We start from the raw sequence: 18346 nt of genomic DNA, 5'->3' as shown, positions 1-18346 counted from the left end.
TTGCTGTCTCTTGTTCTTATTAGTAGTAAAAATAATAATGATTATTAATAATATTTAATATAACACAGAAATGTGATCAACAGTGTTTTTCATTATCCAGAGCTTTTTAAGTGTTTTTACTTACAAGAGCTCACTTATCTCTGAAAACTCATTTTGCCGAGACAGGAACTGAGGCTCAAGTACCCATCGCTGACGCTGTGAAACCCACCGCAGGAATTACAGACTCATTATTATTGGTAAATAATATAATGTAAAGGATAATAAAAAGTGCCTCCACAGTCCTTAGGGCTTCACAGTGTGATGTGACACACCTTTTACAATGTGTAACCGGCTCTGAGAGGCCAGCAACGCGGGCAAGGCAGCACACCAAGTAAGATATAGCAAAGTTATCGTTTTGCTTACTAATAATAACGCCTCGTCCTCCATAGCTAAAGAAAAGGCTTTTCTTAAGGAAATCAAACTCATACCGCAGGGAGGTGGTGACTTCACCTGGGTCCTGCAGCTGCTTCGTGGCCCCGGGGCACTTTCTCGGCCGTTGCGGCACCGAAGGCGCCTCCCGGCGAGTCCCGGCCTGCGGGCACCTGGGCACCTGGGCAGGTGGGCGGGTCCGGGCTGCGGGTCGCGGACCGCCCCCGTCCCCGGTGCCAGCCCCGTGCCGCCCGCGCCCCCGCCGCCCCCAGGCCGCTCCAGGCCGACCCCGGGCCCCCTCCCCGAGTCTCCACCACCCCGCACGCTCGGAGCCGATACCCGGCCTCACTCTCCTCCGGCTCCGGGCCCACTCACACCCGTCTCCGGCTGACCCGGGGCCCTCCCCGCTCCCCGCCGCCTGGAGCTGCCCGGGCGGGCGGCCGGCGGCCGGTGCGAGGCCCCTCCCCGGCGGAGTCGCTCAGCTCGGAGGAAGCGGAGGCGGCGGCAGCGCCGAGACCTCGCCGCGCTCATGGCGTCGCCCGGGTGAGTGCGGCGCTCGCGGCCGCGCCGGGGTGGGGGGGGTTGCGGGGTGGGGGCTGCGGGCCGCCGCTGGCGGCCTTCCCCGGCCTGCGGCCCCGGACCCCCGCCCGCTCGCCCGCCCGCCAGGCCCCGCGGCCCTCTCCCACCGACCTCGGGCGGAGGCGGCCCGGGCGGAGGCGGGCTGGGGGCGCGGGATGAGGATCTCGGCTCCGGGGGCGGGCTCCGGGGCCCGGGGCGCGGAGGCCGGCGGTGGGGGGCGGGCGGAGCGGGAGGGCGTGCGGGAGCGGCAGCCCCCCGCCTCCCAGCGGCGCCCCCGGCCTGGAGCCGCGGCGTCTGGTGCTCGCCCGGCGTCTGCCGCCCTGCCTCCCGCATCTGTTTTCTCCGCTTGCTCGCGTTGGAGTTGATGCTGGGTTCTCACCGCCGTCGGGATGCAGCCTGGATGTCCCCGAACGTCCGGAGCAGGGGCCGGGGCAGACCCTGCCTCGGCCTGGTCCGGGCCTCCAGCTTGGGCTGGGCCGCGGGGCCGGGTACAGTGGCTGCCCCTGTTCTGACATCACCTCCATTCCACTGTCCTGGTGTGAAAATGTTCTTTCTTTTAGGAAATGATGGTGACCCACTGAGTTTGTAATTTAAAAAAAAAAATTTTTTTTGCAAAATAAAACCTCAGCAATTCATTATGATTACTTTTTGTTTTGCTAATTTAGTCGTGAAAGCTGGGAATGACAAGAGTTAATGCAACAGCTACGTTTCACAGAGGAGGAAAATTAGTCTCAAGGTCATTGCTTTAGTTGGTAACAGGCTTCATTTGACTGCTGTCCACCATTCAGTGTGTCTCAGACCTAGTGGTTATGGTAGCAATTCGCTGCACATCCTTGCACATCACAGAGGGCTTTTACTGGCGCACGGGGTGGGGTCGGGGGAATGGTGGGCTGAGAGGCAGAGAAGATGGATATCAGGCCCCTTACAGGTAAGGGAAGTTCACTGGAGTGAACTGGCTCAGTGCAGTGGGCCTTGATGGAGCAAGCTGGGTTTTGACTCCAGCCAAGTCATGGGCATTTCCCATCTACCTGCTGTCTTTCTAGGTTTAGGGAGGAGCAGTCAGAAGTACCCAGTACTTTGAGCTTGTAATTAGAATAAACAGCTCATCCCTCAGAAGGCCAGGCTGTCACCCAGAGGTTCAAGGTCCCACTGGGTTCCTGGCCCTCGTGTCGGGAAAGGGTGAGGCTGGGCGCATCGGAGGCAGTAGTGGGTGGCTGAGCCTGTGTGGGGCTGCCGTGAAGCCTTTAAAAAATGATGGTGCATTGGGCATCCCAGCCCACTACATTAAGTCAGAGGCGGACTTAATGCTCGACTGGTGTGCCCTTCTGTGGGCCAGTAGTCCCTAAACTGTGTCTCTGTGGAAGGTCTTGTAAGTGCAGATTTGATATTTGCAGTCCCGACTATTTTTGAGGGGTCTCATGAGTCTGCAGTTGGTACTTATTTCTGAGGGGTACCCATTGCAAAGCTGAGGTCACAGCGTTTTTAGTATACTTTATGTCGTTTCATGGAACGAACTATGTACTTATTATGGTATATACAAATTTGGGGACAGTCTTCGTCTCCATATGTCCGCAGGCTTTGCTGGTAGACCAGTCTAGCCAGGGAGACTTGGTTTCCTAAGCTTCTTTGGCCTCTCCAAGTCAGCAGACATTCAGCCTAGAAGACTAGGTGCTGCAGGAACAAGTCCAGAGATTCAGGGCAGGGATGGGAGGGGAGCCGTGATTTGTGCTGGGCTGTTCACGGAGGAGCCTCCAAATCTGGTGTTCTTTTCTAAGTGACAATTTCCGTAAGAGAGTTGGGAAGGAAAGAAGAAATTCTGACAGTTTTTGAGGAGCTTACCAATGTGCTAGGCCTTATGGAAAAGAAAAGGACAAGAATGAAGGCATCAAAGGAAAAGATATATTTGAGATGACTCACAGCCCAGTGTGTTTGGAATTAAGGAGAGACAAGGCCAGAGATGGAGGCAGGGCCAGATTACAGGACCTGGCCTCCTTTTGTGGGCTTACTGCCCACTGTTCACTGAAGGATATTTGTCATCAGGCTCTTGGGGAATCCATGTGACAGCAGTATGGAAGAGGCGGAGGGGACTGGGGAGATGGAGCTCATCAGCCTGCTACCGCTCTCAGCCTGCTACCGTCTACCCTCTTCTGCCGGCCTCCACTCCTTATGGCCTCCATCTCTTCCTTACTCTGCCTGCTTCTTCATTCTTGGGGTTTCCTTGGGTTCCGTAGCCCATCTCTGCTAATTCCTACCTAGCACACGTTCTCTGCATGATCGCATCCATTTCTGCAGCTTTAAATGTCCAAATCAGAGGTTCTTAACCTGGGGTACACGATTGGGTGGGCTTCCAGGGTCCTGCATTCCCTGAAGCCGTATGCAGCACTGGGGTCCGTGTGCATTTTCCGGGGACCAAGGTCTATAGTCTTCATCAGCTGTAGCCTGCCTCGAAGGGCCTCCTAGCCATAACAAGTTTACAGTCATCCATCCATACCCACCTAGAGGGATAGCAAACCTAGTTAACTGTGCAAAATATATATTTTTTTCAGATTGTTAATGGTAGATAGTTTGAAAAACAAAGAAAGTATAAAACAGAGAATAAAAATCAAGTGTAGTCTGACTTTCTGTAGACCACCACTTGAAACATTTTGGGGTCTTTTAAATTAGGCCATTATTTTTATCAGAGAGACATCCTTACAGATACAGCTAGAGTCCCCCCCTGCTACCCGCCAACCTCCCTGTCTAAGTTAGGCAGGTGTCCCGACAGACATTTTCTATTGCATTTACATGTTATATTTGTTCTTTGCTCTGTTTTTCCCCCAGATTTTTAAATTGATTATTTTACACATAACGTAAAATTTGCCACCTTAAACACTTATTTGCGCCTTTTTTACGTAAATGGACTCATACTGTCCTGCAGCCTGCTTTATTCACCCAGCAATATGCTTTGAAATGCTTTTCATGTGAGAACAACGAACAGATCTCCCTAAAACTTGACATTTATATAATATTCTGGGTCATGGTTATGTTACTCAGTTAAGAATGTTTTCAGTTTTCTTTGTAAGATAATGCTGCACACTTGGTGTCTCCCTCTGGACACGCACAAGTGGTTTTCTGAAGTAGATACAAAGAACTGTGGTCAGAGGGCCAGCCCATTTTTTTAGCTCATACTACCAAAGTATGCTTATTAATGACTGTACCACCTTCCCCTTCCACCACCATATTTTAAGGGCTCTCTCCACCTCCCAACATGTGATGACATCAGACTTTAAAAGTTTTGCATGTCTGGTAGAATTATTGAGTCGAGAAATAGGAAGCCAATGGCATCTTTATTCACCCCATGTTCAAAGATAGAAACTTCCTCCCTGACTCCTATGTTCCTTCAGAAATAGTCCTCATTTCTTTGATCCGGTTGTGAACATCGAATTCTAACCATCCACATCCTTAAGTAAACTCTTACCTTCAGGTTTTTGTTTCAGAAAATGTGGTCATTGTAGCACTTAAGTAGTCTCTGCACTGGGCCAGGAGGGATGTAATGAGACCTGTCCTGGAGTCAAAGTATGGGAGGCAAGGAGCCCCACCAAGCACCTCACCTGCCTTCCTGGCCACTCCCTCAGGATTCATCTCCCCTGGAACTGAAAGCACTCCCATTAACATCCACTGGACATTTAAAAGTACCCCGGACTTAACTTCAACCTTTCGTCTTCCCTGTCCAGGAAGATTCTCTCCCGACACCAACATTGTGTGGGCAGGGAAAGGATCCTGGGCTTCCCCTTCTGGGAAGGGCTCAGCTTTCCCGCTGAAGCCTAGCCTGGTCCAAATGGGCCACGAGAGCTCCAAGCTTTTCACAGTGGGTGGAGGATGGGTCCTCCTGCCAGGCCAGGGGTGGGGAGGAAGAGGCCCACAGATCACACAGTGGGGAGGAGACACTGAGCAAGTCGGGCAAGGTATGTAACTGCTCCTGGGTGAGGTCCAGCCGGGAGCCCTTGGCCTCTGCTCAGGAGCTGCTGTGGCTTCCAGAGAACACACATGGCTTTGCCAGTGGGATGCAGACTCTGCTTTTCCCCAGTAGATCTAGGGTTGCCCAGTGAGCCCGCAACCACCCCAGTGTGTCCCCACTGGAGAAAACGAGAGAACTGGGAGGGGTGTTGTAGCTGAACCATCCCTGGCTCTGCAGAGCAGCTCACCAAAGCCCACTTACCTCCTTGTAGGTGGCAGATGTGCCACTGCGTCATCAGATGGAGTGCCGTGTAGCGAACCTGGCCCCCAGCTCAAGGAGAGCCTCTTCTTATCCACAGCCAGGAGCCCCTGGCAGGGGCTTTACAGCCCAAGGGAATGTTCTTTTAAATTTAGATCCCGCCTGCTTCCAGAGAGTGTATTGTTAGGCCCTGTCCTAAGCACTTTTGCTTATGTTACTGAATCTTCGCGACAACAACGCTGTAGTAAGTACTGTTATTATCCGTATTGTATGGGTGAGGAAATTGAGGCCCACCCAAGCAGTTTAAGTTAGAACTTGATGCAAAATGACCCCATTATGAATAGTCGGTTTAAATTTGGTTACTGAGGCACAACAAAAATGTTGGACTCAGTACTTTGTTCTGATCTCAAAGCACATGCACTGTCTCTCCGGCCCGCTCGGGATGAAACTGAAACAAGAATGGGTTCACTTGGTTTGTCTGTATTAGCAGAGCGGTTGTACTTTCAGTTACGCTTTGACGAAATACGGCTGAACGTGGAATAACGTAGATGCGCTCTTTCTTTTAAAGAAGAATTCCCTCCGGGAGGCTATATATTCTGAGCGAGACCACCTGCATGTAGTTCAGAAGTGGTGGTTCTGTCCCAGATTCTCCGCGTTGTAACTTTTTATAAAATTGTTAGTTGCCTTACTTCTAAAAACAAGTAATATATGCATATGGTAAAAAGCTCAAAAGGTATAAGAGGAACATAAATGAAATCTCAGGCACCTTGCCCCCTGTTCCTGTCCGAGAAAGTGGCATCCTTAGAGAAGCATCCTCCCAGGAGGCAGGGCACAGTGTGGATTGGTGTCCTCCTCCTTGTTCTGTTTTAAACCCAGAATGCCTTTCGGAGATGTCTTTTGTTACTTTGTTTCTGTTTAGATTCTTGGTTCCTTCTCATGGATTTGTAGATCTTTGTACATTGAGAAAACTGACTTTCATTGTTTGTGTTACAAATGCTTTTCCTTTGTTACTTACCTTTTGACTGTATGAAGCCTTCCCTGCTCTGAGATCTTTGTTTTAAGTCTTTAATATCTCTTTCAGTGCATTTTTGGTTTCATTTTCTAATTTACCTCTTAGATCCAGGTCGTTTTCATTTTGGTGAAAGGAGTAGTAGGGATTTACCTTTATTTTTTCCATGTTGTTGTAACTGAATAATCCAGATGCTTAGAGCTGCCTGGATCAGGGACAAAATTCCCACCTGTATTTGGGCCTGTTTCTGGGCTCTTCTTTTACTGAACTCTGTCTATTCATGAACCAGTGCTACAGCCTTAACTTACTTACTTGTGGCTTGTACTATGTTTTACTGTCTCGCAGGTTTTGTCCGCCTTCATTCCTGTTCTTTTTCAGAATTTTCCTGATTATTATTGCACAAATATTTCTGAATAGAATCAGCTCCTCTGTTTTCAAACCTAAATTCACTTATTGGTTAATTTAGGGAGAATCGACTTTAAAATTATAGTGAAACTTTCTTTCCCCAAAGGATATGGCTTTTCATTTGTCCAAGTCTTTTATATTCTTTAGTATTTAGAAATTCTTTTCATATAGAGGTTGCACATTTATATGTGTATTCTTAAAGTTTTTCTTGTTGTTACTCTAAATGGGAGTCTTCCTTTCACATCGCTAAACTTGTTTGTATATAAGAAGGCAATTGGGTTTTTAAAAAAAATGTTTTGTATGTCCCCAGCTTACTGAATTCTCTCATTGCTCACAGCAGTTTTCCAGTTGATCTCTTAGTTTTTCCACATCACCATTTCTTTCTGTTATCGTGGATAAATATAGCAAGGTGCTTCTGCCTTTGTTGTGGGCAGACTGTGTGTCTGAAGGAAGGGAGCCAACAGTGGTCTTTTGGATACATTGTGGAGCGCTGCCTTCCCTAAGCGGCCCCAGCCCTTTGCGGCCCCAGCCCTTTGCGGCCCCTGTGCCGCTCGGCATCTCCACGGAGGTCGTGCACGGGTCTTGGGCCACAACACGAGCACTAGCTTGCTCGGGGTCCCGTCATGCGCATCCACAGACTTCCCGTTCGAGACAGTGGCAGCTCTACTGAACCTGAGCATTTGGAGGTTTCCTGGACTGTCTTTCTCACACACTCTGTCCAGTCCTTCACAGAGACTTTCAGAGCCCAGCCCTGTGTTGTCGCCTCTGGTGCCGCCACCCAGGTCTGATCTTTGTCCTCTCTAATCTGTTCTCAACATCAAACAGGCATGTCGACTTGCATGCAGCCCATTCTCCAGAATAAAAGCCAGAAAGTTCGGTCTTACCCGGCCTCTTCTACTGCCTGCGTCCCGCTCACTCCATAACAGCTGCACCGGCCTACCCGCACCCGGCCCCCCCCCCCCCCCCCCCCCCCCGCCCTGATCCCTGAGCCCCTCCGGGCCTGCATGGCACCTGGAACGCTCTCCCCAGGGGGCCGTGTGGCTTACGCCCTCCTCTCCTACCAAGCCTGCCCTTGCATGTCCCCTTCTCCGGGAGGCCCACCCTGACCTAATTACAGCAGTCTGTGCCCCCATTCACCACATGCCCGGTACCCTGATCCTAGTCTACACTTTCTTTCTTTCTTCCAGAGCACTTAACACCTCCCAGTGTATCTTCTATTTAAAACTTTCAAAAATTGTTTCTTGTCAGTTTCCCCCCCCCCCCTCACTGAATGTAAGCTAAGAGCAGAGACATTTATGTCCTTCGCCAATATATCCCAAACTCCTAGAAAAGTTCCTAGCGGGAAATAAATGTGTGGATAAATCCAAGAGAACACTGCTTTATATAAACTTGCTTCACATGTGTAAATATCTCTGGGTCCCTATAGCAACCTGATTAGGTGTGCAGGACAGGGGTGGCCAGCTTTGTTTTAAAGATTAACATACCTGTATTTTGTGGAGTTCATATAATGAGTGTTCATAGTATCTCTCCAGCCTAACCCTAGTATAAACTCCTGGAGGACTGGGGCAGCATTTTAGAGCTGTTTCCTCTTGTATGGTGAATCTACATAGCACGAACCTGGGACCAAGACCTGTTGCTCATTACACTGATTCTGTCCTTGCAACACTCTTAGGTTGGGGTGTGGCAATGATTATTGCCCCAGGATCCTGCTGGAGGGGTAACAGCAGTAGGCAGGACACCTTTGCCTGACATGTGAGGGGTGTATCCTTTCCCAGTGTGCTGCCTCTCCTGCCTTCAGGAAATTCTAGGTGCATAAAAGCAGGACTGCAGTGGGTCCCTCTGCCACGCTCCTTGCATGTGCCAGCACGTTTCAGGGACTAAATGCCAGGCTTCACGGTGCTTGTCTATTACCTGCGTTATAATAACTGACATCTACTTGTCCTCATGTGCTGTTTGATGGAAACCTTTCATGTATGTTTTCTCAGCCAGTCCCCACTGCTGCACAGTGAGTTTTAAACTTTTCAGAGCACGTGGTCGCCTTGCAGAGGTGGGATGGCCCCTAGTTTTGGCTTCGATATTGTGGATGAATTGTGTTCCCTCCAAACCATATGTTGAAGTCTTAACCCCTAGTACTTGTCAATGTGATCTTTTTTGGAAATAGGTTCTTTGCAGATGTGATTACTCAATATAAGGTTGCACTTGCACTGGGTTAGGGTGGGCCCAAATCTAGTGACTGGTGCCCTTAAAAGAGGCAGAGAAGAGACACAGGCATGGGACTTCCCTGGTGGTCCAGTGGTAAAGAATCTGCCTTCCAATTCAGGGGACGTGGGCTCGATCCCTGGTCGGGGAACTAAGATCCCACACCCCGCGGGGCAGCTAAGCCCGCGTGCCACAACTACTGAGCCCATGTGCCTCAACTAGAGAGCCCGTGTGCCGCAAACTACAGAGCCCACACGCTCTGAAGCCCATGCGCCACAACTAGAGAGAAGCTCATGCGCTGCAACAAAGAGCCTGCACGCCACAACAAAAAGATCCCGTGTGCCGCAACGAAGATCCTGCATGACACAACGAAGACCCAATGCAGCCAAAAAAATAAATAAATGAAAATATTTTCAAAAAGAGTGATATGTGGACACATACAGGGGAGAACCCATGTCAAGAGAGGCAGAAACTAATACAGCTGTCAAGAGCCACACGTACATTGTCTTCATTTGGTAGGGATGCTATAACAAAGTACCACAAACTGGGAGGCTTAAAGAAAACAGAAATCTTTTTTCACAGTTCTGGATGCCAGGTGTCTGAAACTAAGGTGTCAGCAGAGTTGGTTCCTTTTGGAGGCTCTGAGGGAGAGTCTATCCCAAGCCTCTCTCCTACCCCTTGGTGGCTGCCAGCAATCCTCAGTGTTCCTTGGATTGTAGATGCATCATTCCAATCTCCACTTCCATCGTCACATGTTTTTCTCCCTGTGTATCCAAATTTCCCTCTTATAAGAATACCATTCATTGCATTAGGGGCTCACCCTACCCCTGTATGACATGATCTTAATTTAACTAATTAGATCTGCAAAGACCTTATTCCAAATAAGGTCCCATTCATAGCAGGGAGTTAGGACCTGAACATATGTTATGGGGAAACACAGTTCAACCCACCAAGAGGGTTTGAAAAAGTTTATTACTAATTTAGTGAGGCTTTCTGGGTAGAGCAACTGGCCTCAGGTTTTGTTTTGTTTTTTGTTTTGTTTGGGGTGTTGTAATGGGGTGACGGTCCCTAGCTAACACCAAAGAAAGGAGCCCTCAGGCTCTCTTGTCTGCTGGCCCAGATGTGGGGCAGGTCAGGAAGGGGAAGATCTTGAAAGCTATTAGCATCAAACAGCAAAAATTGGGTCAAACTATTATCCGAAGTTATTAATAATATACTGTCAACTACGTTACGGTAAGCAACTGCTCCATATTTAGTCTCCTTTTGTTAAATTTTCTATGCCGTCTTGTTTTATTGGCGCCACCCAATGAAGGAGCCAGGTTTGTTGCTAGGAATTAGCCCTGCTCGCAAGGTTTGGACAGTTTATTCTTGGCCTTGAGGGGCACTGTCCAAGGAGTGCCCAACTCTGAGGTGGTAGCAGGCATCTCCCTTTCAGAGATGGGTCTCCTGAATCAGAGTCTCCAGGTATAAATAGGAAAGCTCCTCAGGTAATTCTGTTGTGCAATGGAAAAAGAGAATGAAGGACACGGAAAGTGTGCCTTGCCCTGTCTCCTAGGACTGACAGCCAGTGAGGCGGATGGCCTAGGGCTGTCAGGTTGTTGACTCTGCCTGCCAGACTTGAAGGGAGCCCTGTGCACAAACCAGGATGTCTGCTTCCTAACTTCGTGAGAAAGAACTGTTAGACACACTTGGCCCTCAGGGTGGCATTCAGATCGCTTCTTGCCCTGGAGAGAAGTCTGTGTGGGGTGGTGCCCCCAGAAGGGAAGTTGAGCCGTGATGCCACAGCACCGAGGCTACAGGTCTGGGCAGCATGGAGACCAGGACCCCATGCCCGGGCCGGACCTCTGTGCTGGTGGCCCCCAGGCAGGGCCTGCACTGGGTTCCACTTTTGGCTCTATGCCCTGGGGTCTTGAAAGGACCAACACGGGCCTCAGGAGAAGACCAAAATCTAAATAGCCCTTAATGAGGAAGTAAAACGGGACGCAGAGAAAGTAGTCCTACATATCGATTAATGCAATGAGCTTACAGCAAGATGAATAGGTCAGAAGTAGGAGGCGGGGGTGGGGGAGGATTGGTTAACATATTGAGTAATTGTTCAAAAGAGCAAAGGCATTTTCTTGGTACTTTTCTGTATATTTGTCTTATTTTTGGAATCAGAAAAAGACATTCGCAGTTTTCAAAAACTGCTTTGTAAAAGGCCGCTCTGCTCACGTCTGGGCCCATTGGAAGCACTGCTTGTTTTCACTCCCTTGGTCTTGTCTGCCTGTGGAGGCAAGAGCTGGCTTGGCAAGACTTGGAGTTGGCAGATGGGCTGTTTTTTATGGTTTTTGTAATTACCAGCTATAATTATGTTACCTAAAACCTATCTGAGCCTTACAAATAATGAGCCAGAAGGGAACCAGAAGATTCATGTTCGGGTTCTGGCCCTGTGCTTCCTAGCTTGGTGATGCTGGGCCGCTTAGGCTGCCATAACAAAGGACCACAGACTGGGTAACTTAACATTTGTTGCTTGCAGTTCTGGAGGTTGGGAGTCCCAGATCACAGTGCAGGCAGATTCAGTTTCTCCTGAGGTGTCTCTCCCTGGCTTGTAGATGGCCACTGTCTCACTGTGTCCTCACCTGGCCTTTTTCTGTGCACCTGCAGAGAGAGAGCAAGCTCTTGGGGGTCTCCTCCTCTCACAGGACACCAGTGGCATCAGATCAGGGCCTTACCTCTGTGACCTCATTCAACCTTAATTACTCCCTTAAAGGCCATATATGCAAAAGCGTTTCAACATAGGAATTTGAGGGGACACAATTCAGGCCATAAAGGTATTGAAAGCAGAGTTGTAAATTAAAAAGCATTGCACAAAGGTGACGTTCCATTGCTGTTCTCTCTTGCAAGACTTGGCTCTGCTTCCAGTTTACAACACAGAGACTCAAATAGGTGTGAACTTTGTTGGCAAGAATCAAGAACAGATTTATATGTATATTTTCAGAAATTAGCACAAACTCAGGGTTGTCCCTGTGATAATTTCACTCTCGTTTTCTGCTTTCTTGCATGGAAAATATAGGGTTGGAGTTAAGCTCCTCTCCTGGGAAATTCTGGCTAGTGTGTCCTGAGAGCCTGTGTGCAGTGGGAAGAGGCCGGGCAACGCCCTGGGTATAACTACCTGTCCTCTGCCCTTGTCTTACCTGGGTCTCAGCACAGGGCTCCATGCCACCACCAGGCCGGGCCTGCTTCTTCCCCACTGGGAAACTATTTTTAACCAGTCATGTTTTCTTTTTTTAAGGTTACCTTTTTTTCTTATTACAAAAGCAATATATGTTCTTTGCAGAAAAATGAAGAGAAGACAATGAAAAGTCCCATTTTTATCAGCATCAGGGTCAGATTAAGTCAGAGAGTTGCCTAGTACTCTGCACTGATAAAGTGGCTAAAACAGCCGTTAACACAGTGACCACTGAGGTTACTGGAACTCCTTTCAGAGAGGGCTGAGGATGAGACCTTCGGGGAACATGCTGGAATAACAACCAAGCGTCCTGAAATCCTTCTTTCCTCCAGGAGGGTGGATTTGATTAACACAAAACAGTTCTTTTGCTGATGAATTAAATGGAACTGGATTGCTTGTCTCTGAGGGGGCCTGCCACAAACTAAAGTTTAAACCTGTACACTCTCGGAAGAACATTGGTTTGAAGGGGTGCCAGATTACCAAGTTTTCTTGAGACACACACATATCTGATTCTGGTCCTGACCCGGACTAACAGCATTACTTTAATGGCTCATTTCGTTTTATTAAATCAATACATGCCTCTTCTATTTAAAAAATTCAAATAAGACAAAATAAACGGATATCATACTACCCAGAAATAACTAACCACTATTAATTTTAAAACATTTTATTTGGACATAATTTCTACTTAGAGATAAATTACAAAATTAAAAAGTCCCCTTATACAGAATCTCCTGTTCTTAACATTTTAGCTCATTTACCATTCTCATTTATCATTCTTTCTCTCTTGCTGTCTCTCTCCATGCGTATGCATGTGTATACACACACACACATAAATACACATGTATATAATTTTTTTCTTAACCATTAGAGAGTAACTTGCATACATCATCACCCTTTATCCCTAAATCCTTCAGTGTCTTATTTCCTAAGAATAGAGATATTCTCTCACATAACCGCAGCACAATTATCAACATCAGTAAACGTGACATTGATAGCACCTATATTTCAATTCAGTCAGTAGACCCCAAAATGTCTCCTTCTAGTTCAGGATCTAGTCTAGGGTTAGGTATTGCATTTTTTCTTGTCTCTTTAGCACCCTTAATCTGGAACATTTCCTCAATCTTTTTTTTTTTTCTTTTGTGACATTCATACTTTGACATAATATTGTTCTCCCCCTCTAGCATAACATTTCACTTTGGGTTTGTCCTTATGATGAGATCAGGGTTCTACATCCTCAGCCAGAATGCTGTATGGGTGATGATGTGTCCTTCCTCAGGGTACCACAGTTGGGGGCACACATAGCCATCTGTCCCCATGGTCACTGGCTTTGATTACCCAGCCAAGTATATAACTGCTAGGTTTTATTTTTCTCCTAGCACCTAATAAGCAATCTGTGAGGAAACATTTTGAGCCTGGGCAAGTATCTTGCTCCTTGTCAACATTTTCCTGCAAGAATTGGCATTCATTGCTAGCTTGCACCATTCTTGATTAGGATGATTCTGAAAGTGGTGCTGTGCCAGCTGCAGCACCCTTCACATTAGCATTCTCTTATAAACAAGAGCCCTCATCCCCCCGCCCCCCCGTTTGTTTATCTATTTGTTATCTATACGGGCTCATTAATACCTGTTTTTCAATGGTGTTAAATTGATTACTATATTTAATTATATTCAAGCCCAAATTGACTCACACGTGGTAGTGGGAGCCCCTTCAAGCTGGCTCCTGTGTCCTGTGACATGCCCCGGCATTTTCTTTTTTTGAGCACGTCCTAAGTTTCTGCAATAAGATGCTCAGGCTCCTCTTGTTCTTTTGCTGCTCCAGCCCTGGAATCTGTAATTTCTCCAAGGAGACCTGGTATCTGTTAGTGCGGAATGGTATTAAAGGCTGCTTGGTATGCTCACTGGTACTATAGTGTCTTTGCTTCATGGCCCTTTCAGTGGACAGAGCCAGGAAATGTATGCACGTTTACACAAATGGATACACATGTATACAACGAGCATGCATATAGAAATCACGAGTACACACCAGTACCGCCAGTTCCAGTGCACCTTTGTGAATTCTTTTTCTAACTTCCTCCATTCCTTATTTGTACACCCTTTCTTCAACAATGGAACCCTGACTTCTGATGAAATCAACACATTTACTCATTCCTATGATATACCTAAAATAGTTTATTCTTAAATAGACTATACTTTATCAAGCCTACTTAAATTAATTCAGGGGGCTTCCCTGGTGGCGCAGCGGTTGAGAGTCCGCCTGCCGATGCAGGGGACACGGGTTTGTGCCCCGGTCCGGGAGGGTCCCACATGCTGCGGAGCGGCTGGGCCCGTGAGCCACGGCCGCTGAGCCTGCGCGTCCGGAGCCTGCGCTCTGCAACGGGAGAGGCTGCAACAGTGAGAGGCCCGCGTACCGCAAAAAAAAAAAAAAAAAATAGTGTGGGCAGGGAGGGATGATCCTGAATTAATTTTTTTTTTTTTTTTTGCTGTACCCGGGCCTCTCACTGTTGCAGCCTCTCCTGCTGCGGAGCACAGGCTCCGGACACGCAGGCTCAGCGGCCACGACTCACGGGCCCAGCCGCTCCGCGGCATGTGGGATCTTCCCGGACCGGGGCACGAACCCGTGTCCCCTGCATCGGCAGGCGGACTCTCAACCACTGCGCCACCAGGGAAGCCCAGAAATTACAATACTTTTTTTTTTTTTCCCTGCCCACACTATTAACTTTTGATGAACATCCTTCTAGATCTCCCTGTATACACCTATAGATAAATAGACATAGTTTTATTAAATAGTAATCACGCTGTACATACTCTTCTATAACCTGACTTTCCCCCCACTAATGAACATATCATTAACATCGTTCCATAACATATCATACATCTTTTCGTCCACAAAATGGGATCCATAGAATATTTTTTAATGATTGCAGAATAAGACTGTACCATAATTCCTATTATTGTACTTTGATTTAAAAGGCATCTAGGGGACTTCCCTGGTGGCGCAGTGGTTAAGAACCTGCCTGCCAATGCAGGGGACACGGGTTCGAGCCCTGCTCCGGGAAGATCTCACATGCCACTGAGCAGCTAAGCCCGTGCGCCACAACTCCTGAGCCTGAGCTCTAGAGCCTGCGAGCCACAACTACTGAGCCCACGTGCCACAACTATTGAAGCCTGCGCGCCTAGAGCCCACGCTCCGCAACAAGAGAAGCCACCGCAACGAGAAGCCTGTGCACTGCAACGAAGAGTAGCCCCCGCTCGCTGCAACTGGAGAAAGCCCGTGCACAGCAATGAAGACCCAACACGGCCAAAGAAAAAAGCGTCCAGTTTTTCACTATTATATATAAAGTTGTCATCAACATATTTGTAACTAAATTTTAATTATTTCCTTAGGGTAGAAGTGGAATTGCTGGTCAAAGGATATGTATAGTTTTATGTTTTTCTGAACGGCTGTTTGCTCTGTCTCACAGTTTTTGAGAGTGCTGGTTTTTCTAGACCAGCGTGGGCACTTTTAAAAGCAGAGATGCCCAGGCCTGGCTTTGAGATTCTAGTTTCGAGGATCTGGAGTGTAACCAGGATTTGTAGTTTCTAAAGGCTCCTCAGGAGATTTTGATGTGCAGCCAATTTGATAGGTGAAAGTGGTATTTCATTAATTTAATTATAATTTTCTTCTGAAATTGTTTCAGACACTCAGATTTGGGAGAAGTGGCCCCAGAAATAAAAGCATCTGAGAGACGAACAGCTGTGGCCATTGCAGGTAAAGTTGGGCTTCTGTCCACTCGGAAGCATATCTGTTTCTTCTGGCCCATTGGGATTCTGGATCCCAGCAACACCCTGGGCTGTGGATCATGGACCTCCAAAATAAATAAGCATAAGGTTTTTATTTTCCCTTTTACAAGAAGACCCATTTAAGGGTCTTTTAAGCTTCCCTCATGTATTCAAAATAGGATTCACTTTTAAAAAGGTATTTACCACACAGTTTTACCGGGAGCACATCACTCCAATTTCAGCACGTTGCTGTTCCTGCCATTCTGAGCTGTGTTGAGGGCAACTGTCTAGTTTCTAAACTGGGCACACCTGAGAGTGAACAGTGTGTTTTGTTGGGGCAAGAGGTATGAATTGGGGCTGTCCCTAGGAGACTGGGACTTGTAGTCTTCCTGATCATGGTCCTTATAAGCTGGTTTTTCTTTCTTTGGGGATTTGGGGGGGTGGGGCTGTAGCTGCCCCTCATGACTTCATCTTTAAGGTGTGGTGGCCACACTCTAGACATCTTAATTTCTCTTAATAACTCATTTTGGATCTATCTTTCATTAGTTTGGTGCTTCTCACAATGAATGTGTTCTATTGGATATTAATAGCATTATGCAAAAATAACCCCACAAAAATATGCAAATACGTTTGGGTTAATCCAGTTTTATTTTATTCATTCAAACAAATATTTATTGACTATTTACCATGTGCTGGCCTTGTTGTAGGGATTGTGAATATAGGCAACAATAGTGAATACAATGGCCAAAAGTCCTGGTCTTCATGGAACTTAAATTCTAGAAGGTTGGCACTATGGGAGTTCATGGCCAGTTGGTCAAGGCTCATAGCAAAGTTGGGATCAAGCAGTAATTGCCCAAAGCCCTTCAGTGTCTCAAGATCTTGAGTTGTGCTACTCAATACACTAGCCACTAGGCACACACTTTAAAATTAAACAAAATAAAAAATTCACTTCCTCATTCACACTAGCCATATTTCAAGTACTCAGTAGCCATACAGCGAGTGGCTGCATGTTTAACAGTGCAGAAGTAGGAAGTAGAACATTTGCTCCATCACAAGATGTTCTATTAGAGGGCATTACTATAGAAAACCAGGCAAGAAAATTTGAGAGTGGGCTGAGGAAAAGAAACGACCTTACTGGCCTACTGTGAGCTAGGCTGCCCTATTACAACAGCCTAATAAGGTAGTTATTATTGGTCCTTTGTTTCATTTGAGGAAACTGAGGCTCAGAGACCTTCTGGCCCATCCCCCAAATTCTATCTTTGTGTGTCTCTCCAGTGAATAAGCCTTGTGTAATTGTTTTTAAAAAATTTCTTTCTGAGGTATGTGAATCCCTCTTCAGTACATATTTTATTTTTAAGACTTAAAGTAAGCTCTTCAACCTATAAGATTAAAAAAAAAGTTGTATTGAAGTATAATATACATATGGAAAAGTGCCCATATTGTAAGTGCATAGCTTGATAAAATTTCACAAACATGAACTGACCTATGTTGACAAGCATCCAGGAGAAGAAGCCAAACAAAAACCATCACCTAAGAAGTCCACCTTCTGATCACTTCCTACCCTGCCTCTGCCAGGGGTAACCACTCTCCAGACTTCCAGAAGCATAGATGTAGGGTTAGTTTTGCCTGATTTGTGCTTTATATAATCATCGTCTAGAATGTATTTGCCTTATCTCAAGTCTGAGGACTCTAATTACTTCACAACTCATTCTTCAAAAAAATTTATTTTCAATCATTAAAGAGAATTCTGGAAGATGGCACAGCAGGAAGCACCAGGAATCCCTCTCCCCACCTGGACAACAGTTGTGCTGGCAGAATCTGTCTGATGTAATTATTCTGGAACTCTAGAATCTGTCGAAGGCTTGCCACTTCCAGGGGAAGAATTAGAGGGTAAACTGCAGTTAATTTTGGTCAGTTTCAGCTCGTAACACAGTAGCAGCTACCCATCTCCCACTCCCAGCCAAGTGGCAGGCAGCTGTGCACACAATCTTAGAGCACCCCGACACAGCTTGTGGGAATGAGGGTGGGCAAAAAACCCCTGCCCTCCAAATATCAAGTATCTATGCTCTAATTGCTGATTGCTGCTTCTGATCACAGAAGTGAAGACCAAGAGGGGGGCAGCAGTTGTCACACCTCCAAACATTGTTGCAAGCCCCTCCCCCTCCAGCTGAAGTGACCTACTGGGGAATTAAAAGGCCAACACCTTCTCTGCATCATTTTTTGCTTATTCCTTTTTTGTAAGGCACACATTAAAGACTAGAAAATTCAAAAACAACTGCATAGGGGCTTCCCTAGTGGTGCAGTGGTTAAGAATCCTCCCGCCAATGCAGGGGACACGGGTTCGATCCCTGGTCTGGAAAGATCCCACATGCCACGGAGCAACTAAGCCCATGCGCCACAACTACTGAGCCTGTGCTCTAGAGCCCGCGAGCCACAACTACTGAGCCTGCGTGCCACAGCTACTGAAGCCCTAGAGCCTTCGCTCCACAACAAGAGAAGCCACTGCAATGAGAAGCCTGTTCACCGCAATGAAGAGTAGCCCCTGCTCGCCACAACTAGAGAAAGCCCACGCACAGCAATGA

The 18346-nt window shown here is 47.3% G+C and overlaps 1 protein-coding gene across 1 annotated transcript in view; it reads left to right on the top strand.

Annotated features, from left to right (window-relative positions):
* The first annotated feature begins 637 nt into the window (after nucleotides 1–637).
* LOC116759270 (up-regulator of cell proliferation) overlaps nucleotides 638–18346 on the top strand; it is a 32877-nt gene continuing 15168 nt past the window's right edge. Inside the window, exons 1-2 of the mRNA XM_032642814.1 lie at nucleotides 638–951; nucleotides 15683–15753. Of these exons, the coding sequence (XP_032498705.1) occupies nucleotides 938–951; nucleotides 15683–15753 (85 nt within the window). The 5' untranslated portion in view covers nucleotides 638–937. The remainder of the gene's footprint in view (nucleotides 952–15682; nucleotides 15754–18346) is intronic.

The sequence above is a fragment of the Phocoena sinus genome, chromosome 9 (genome assembly GCF_008692025.1).
Source record: "Phocoena sinus isolate mPhoSin1 chromosome 9, mPhoSin1.pri, whole genome shotgun sequence".
NCBI lineage: Eukaryota > Metazoa > Chordata > Mammalia > Artiodactyla > Phocoenidae > Phocoena > Phocoena sinus.
Note: the sequence above shows the minus strand (reverse complement) of the source record. Positions and strands in the feature narration are given on the sequence as shown.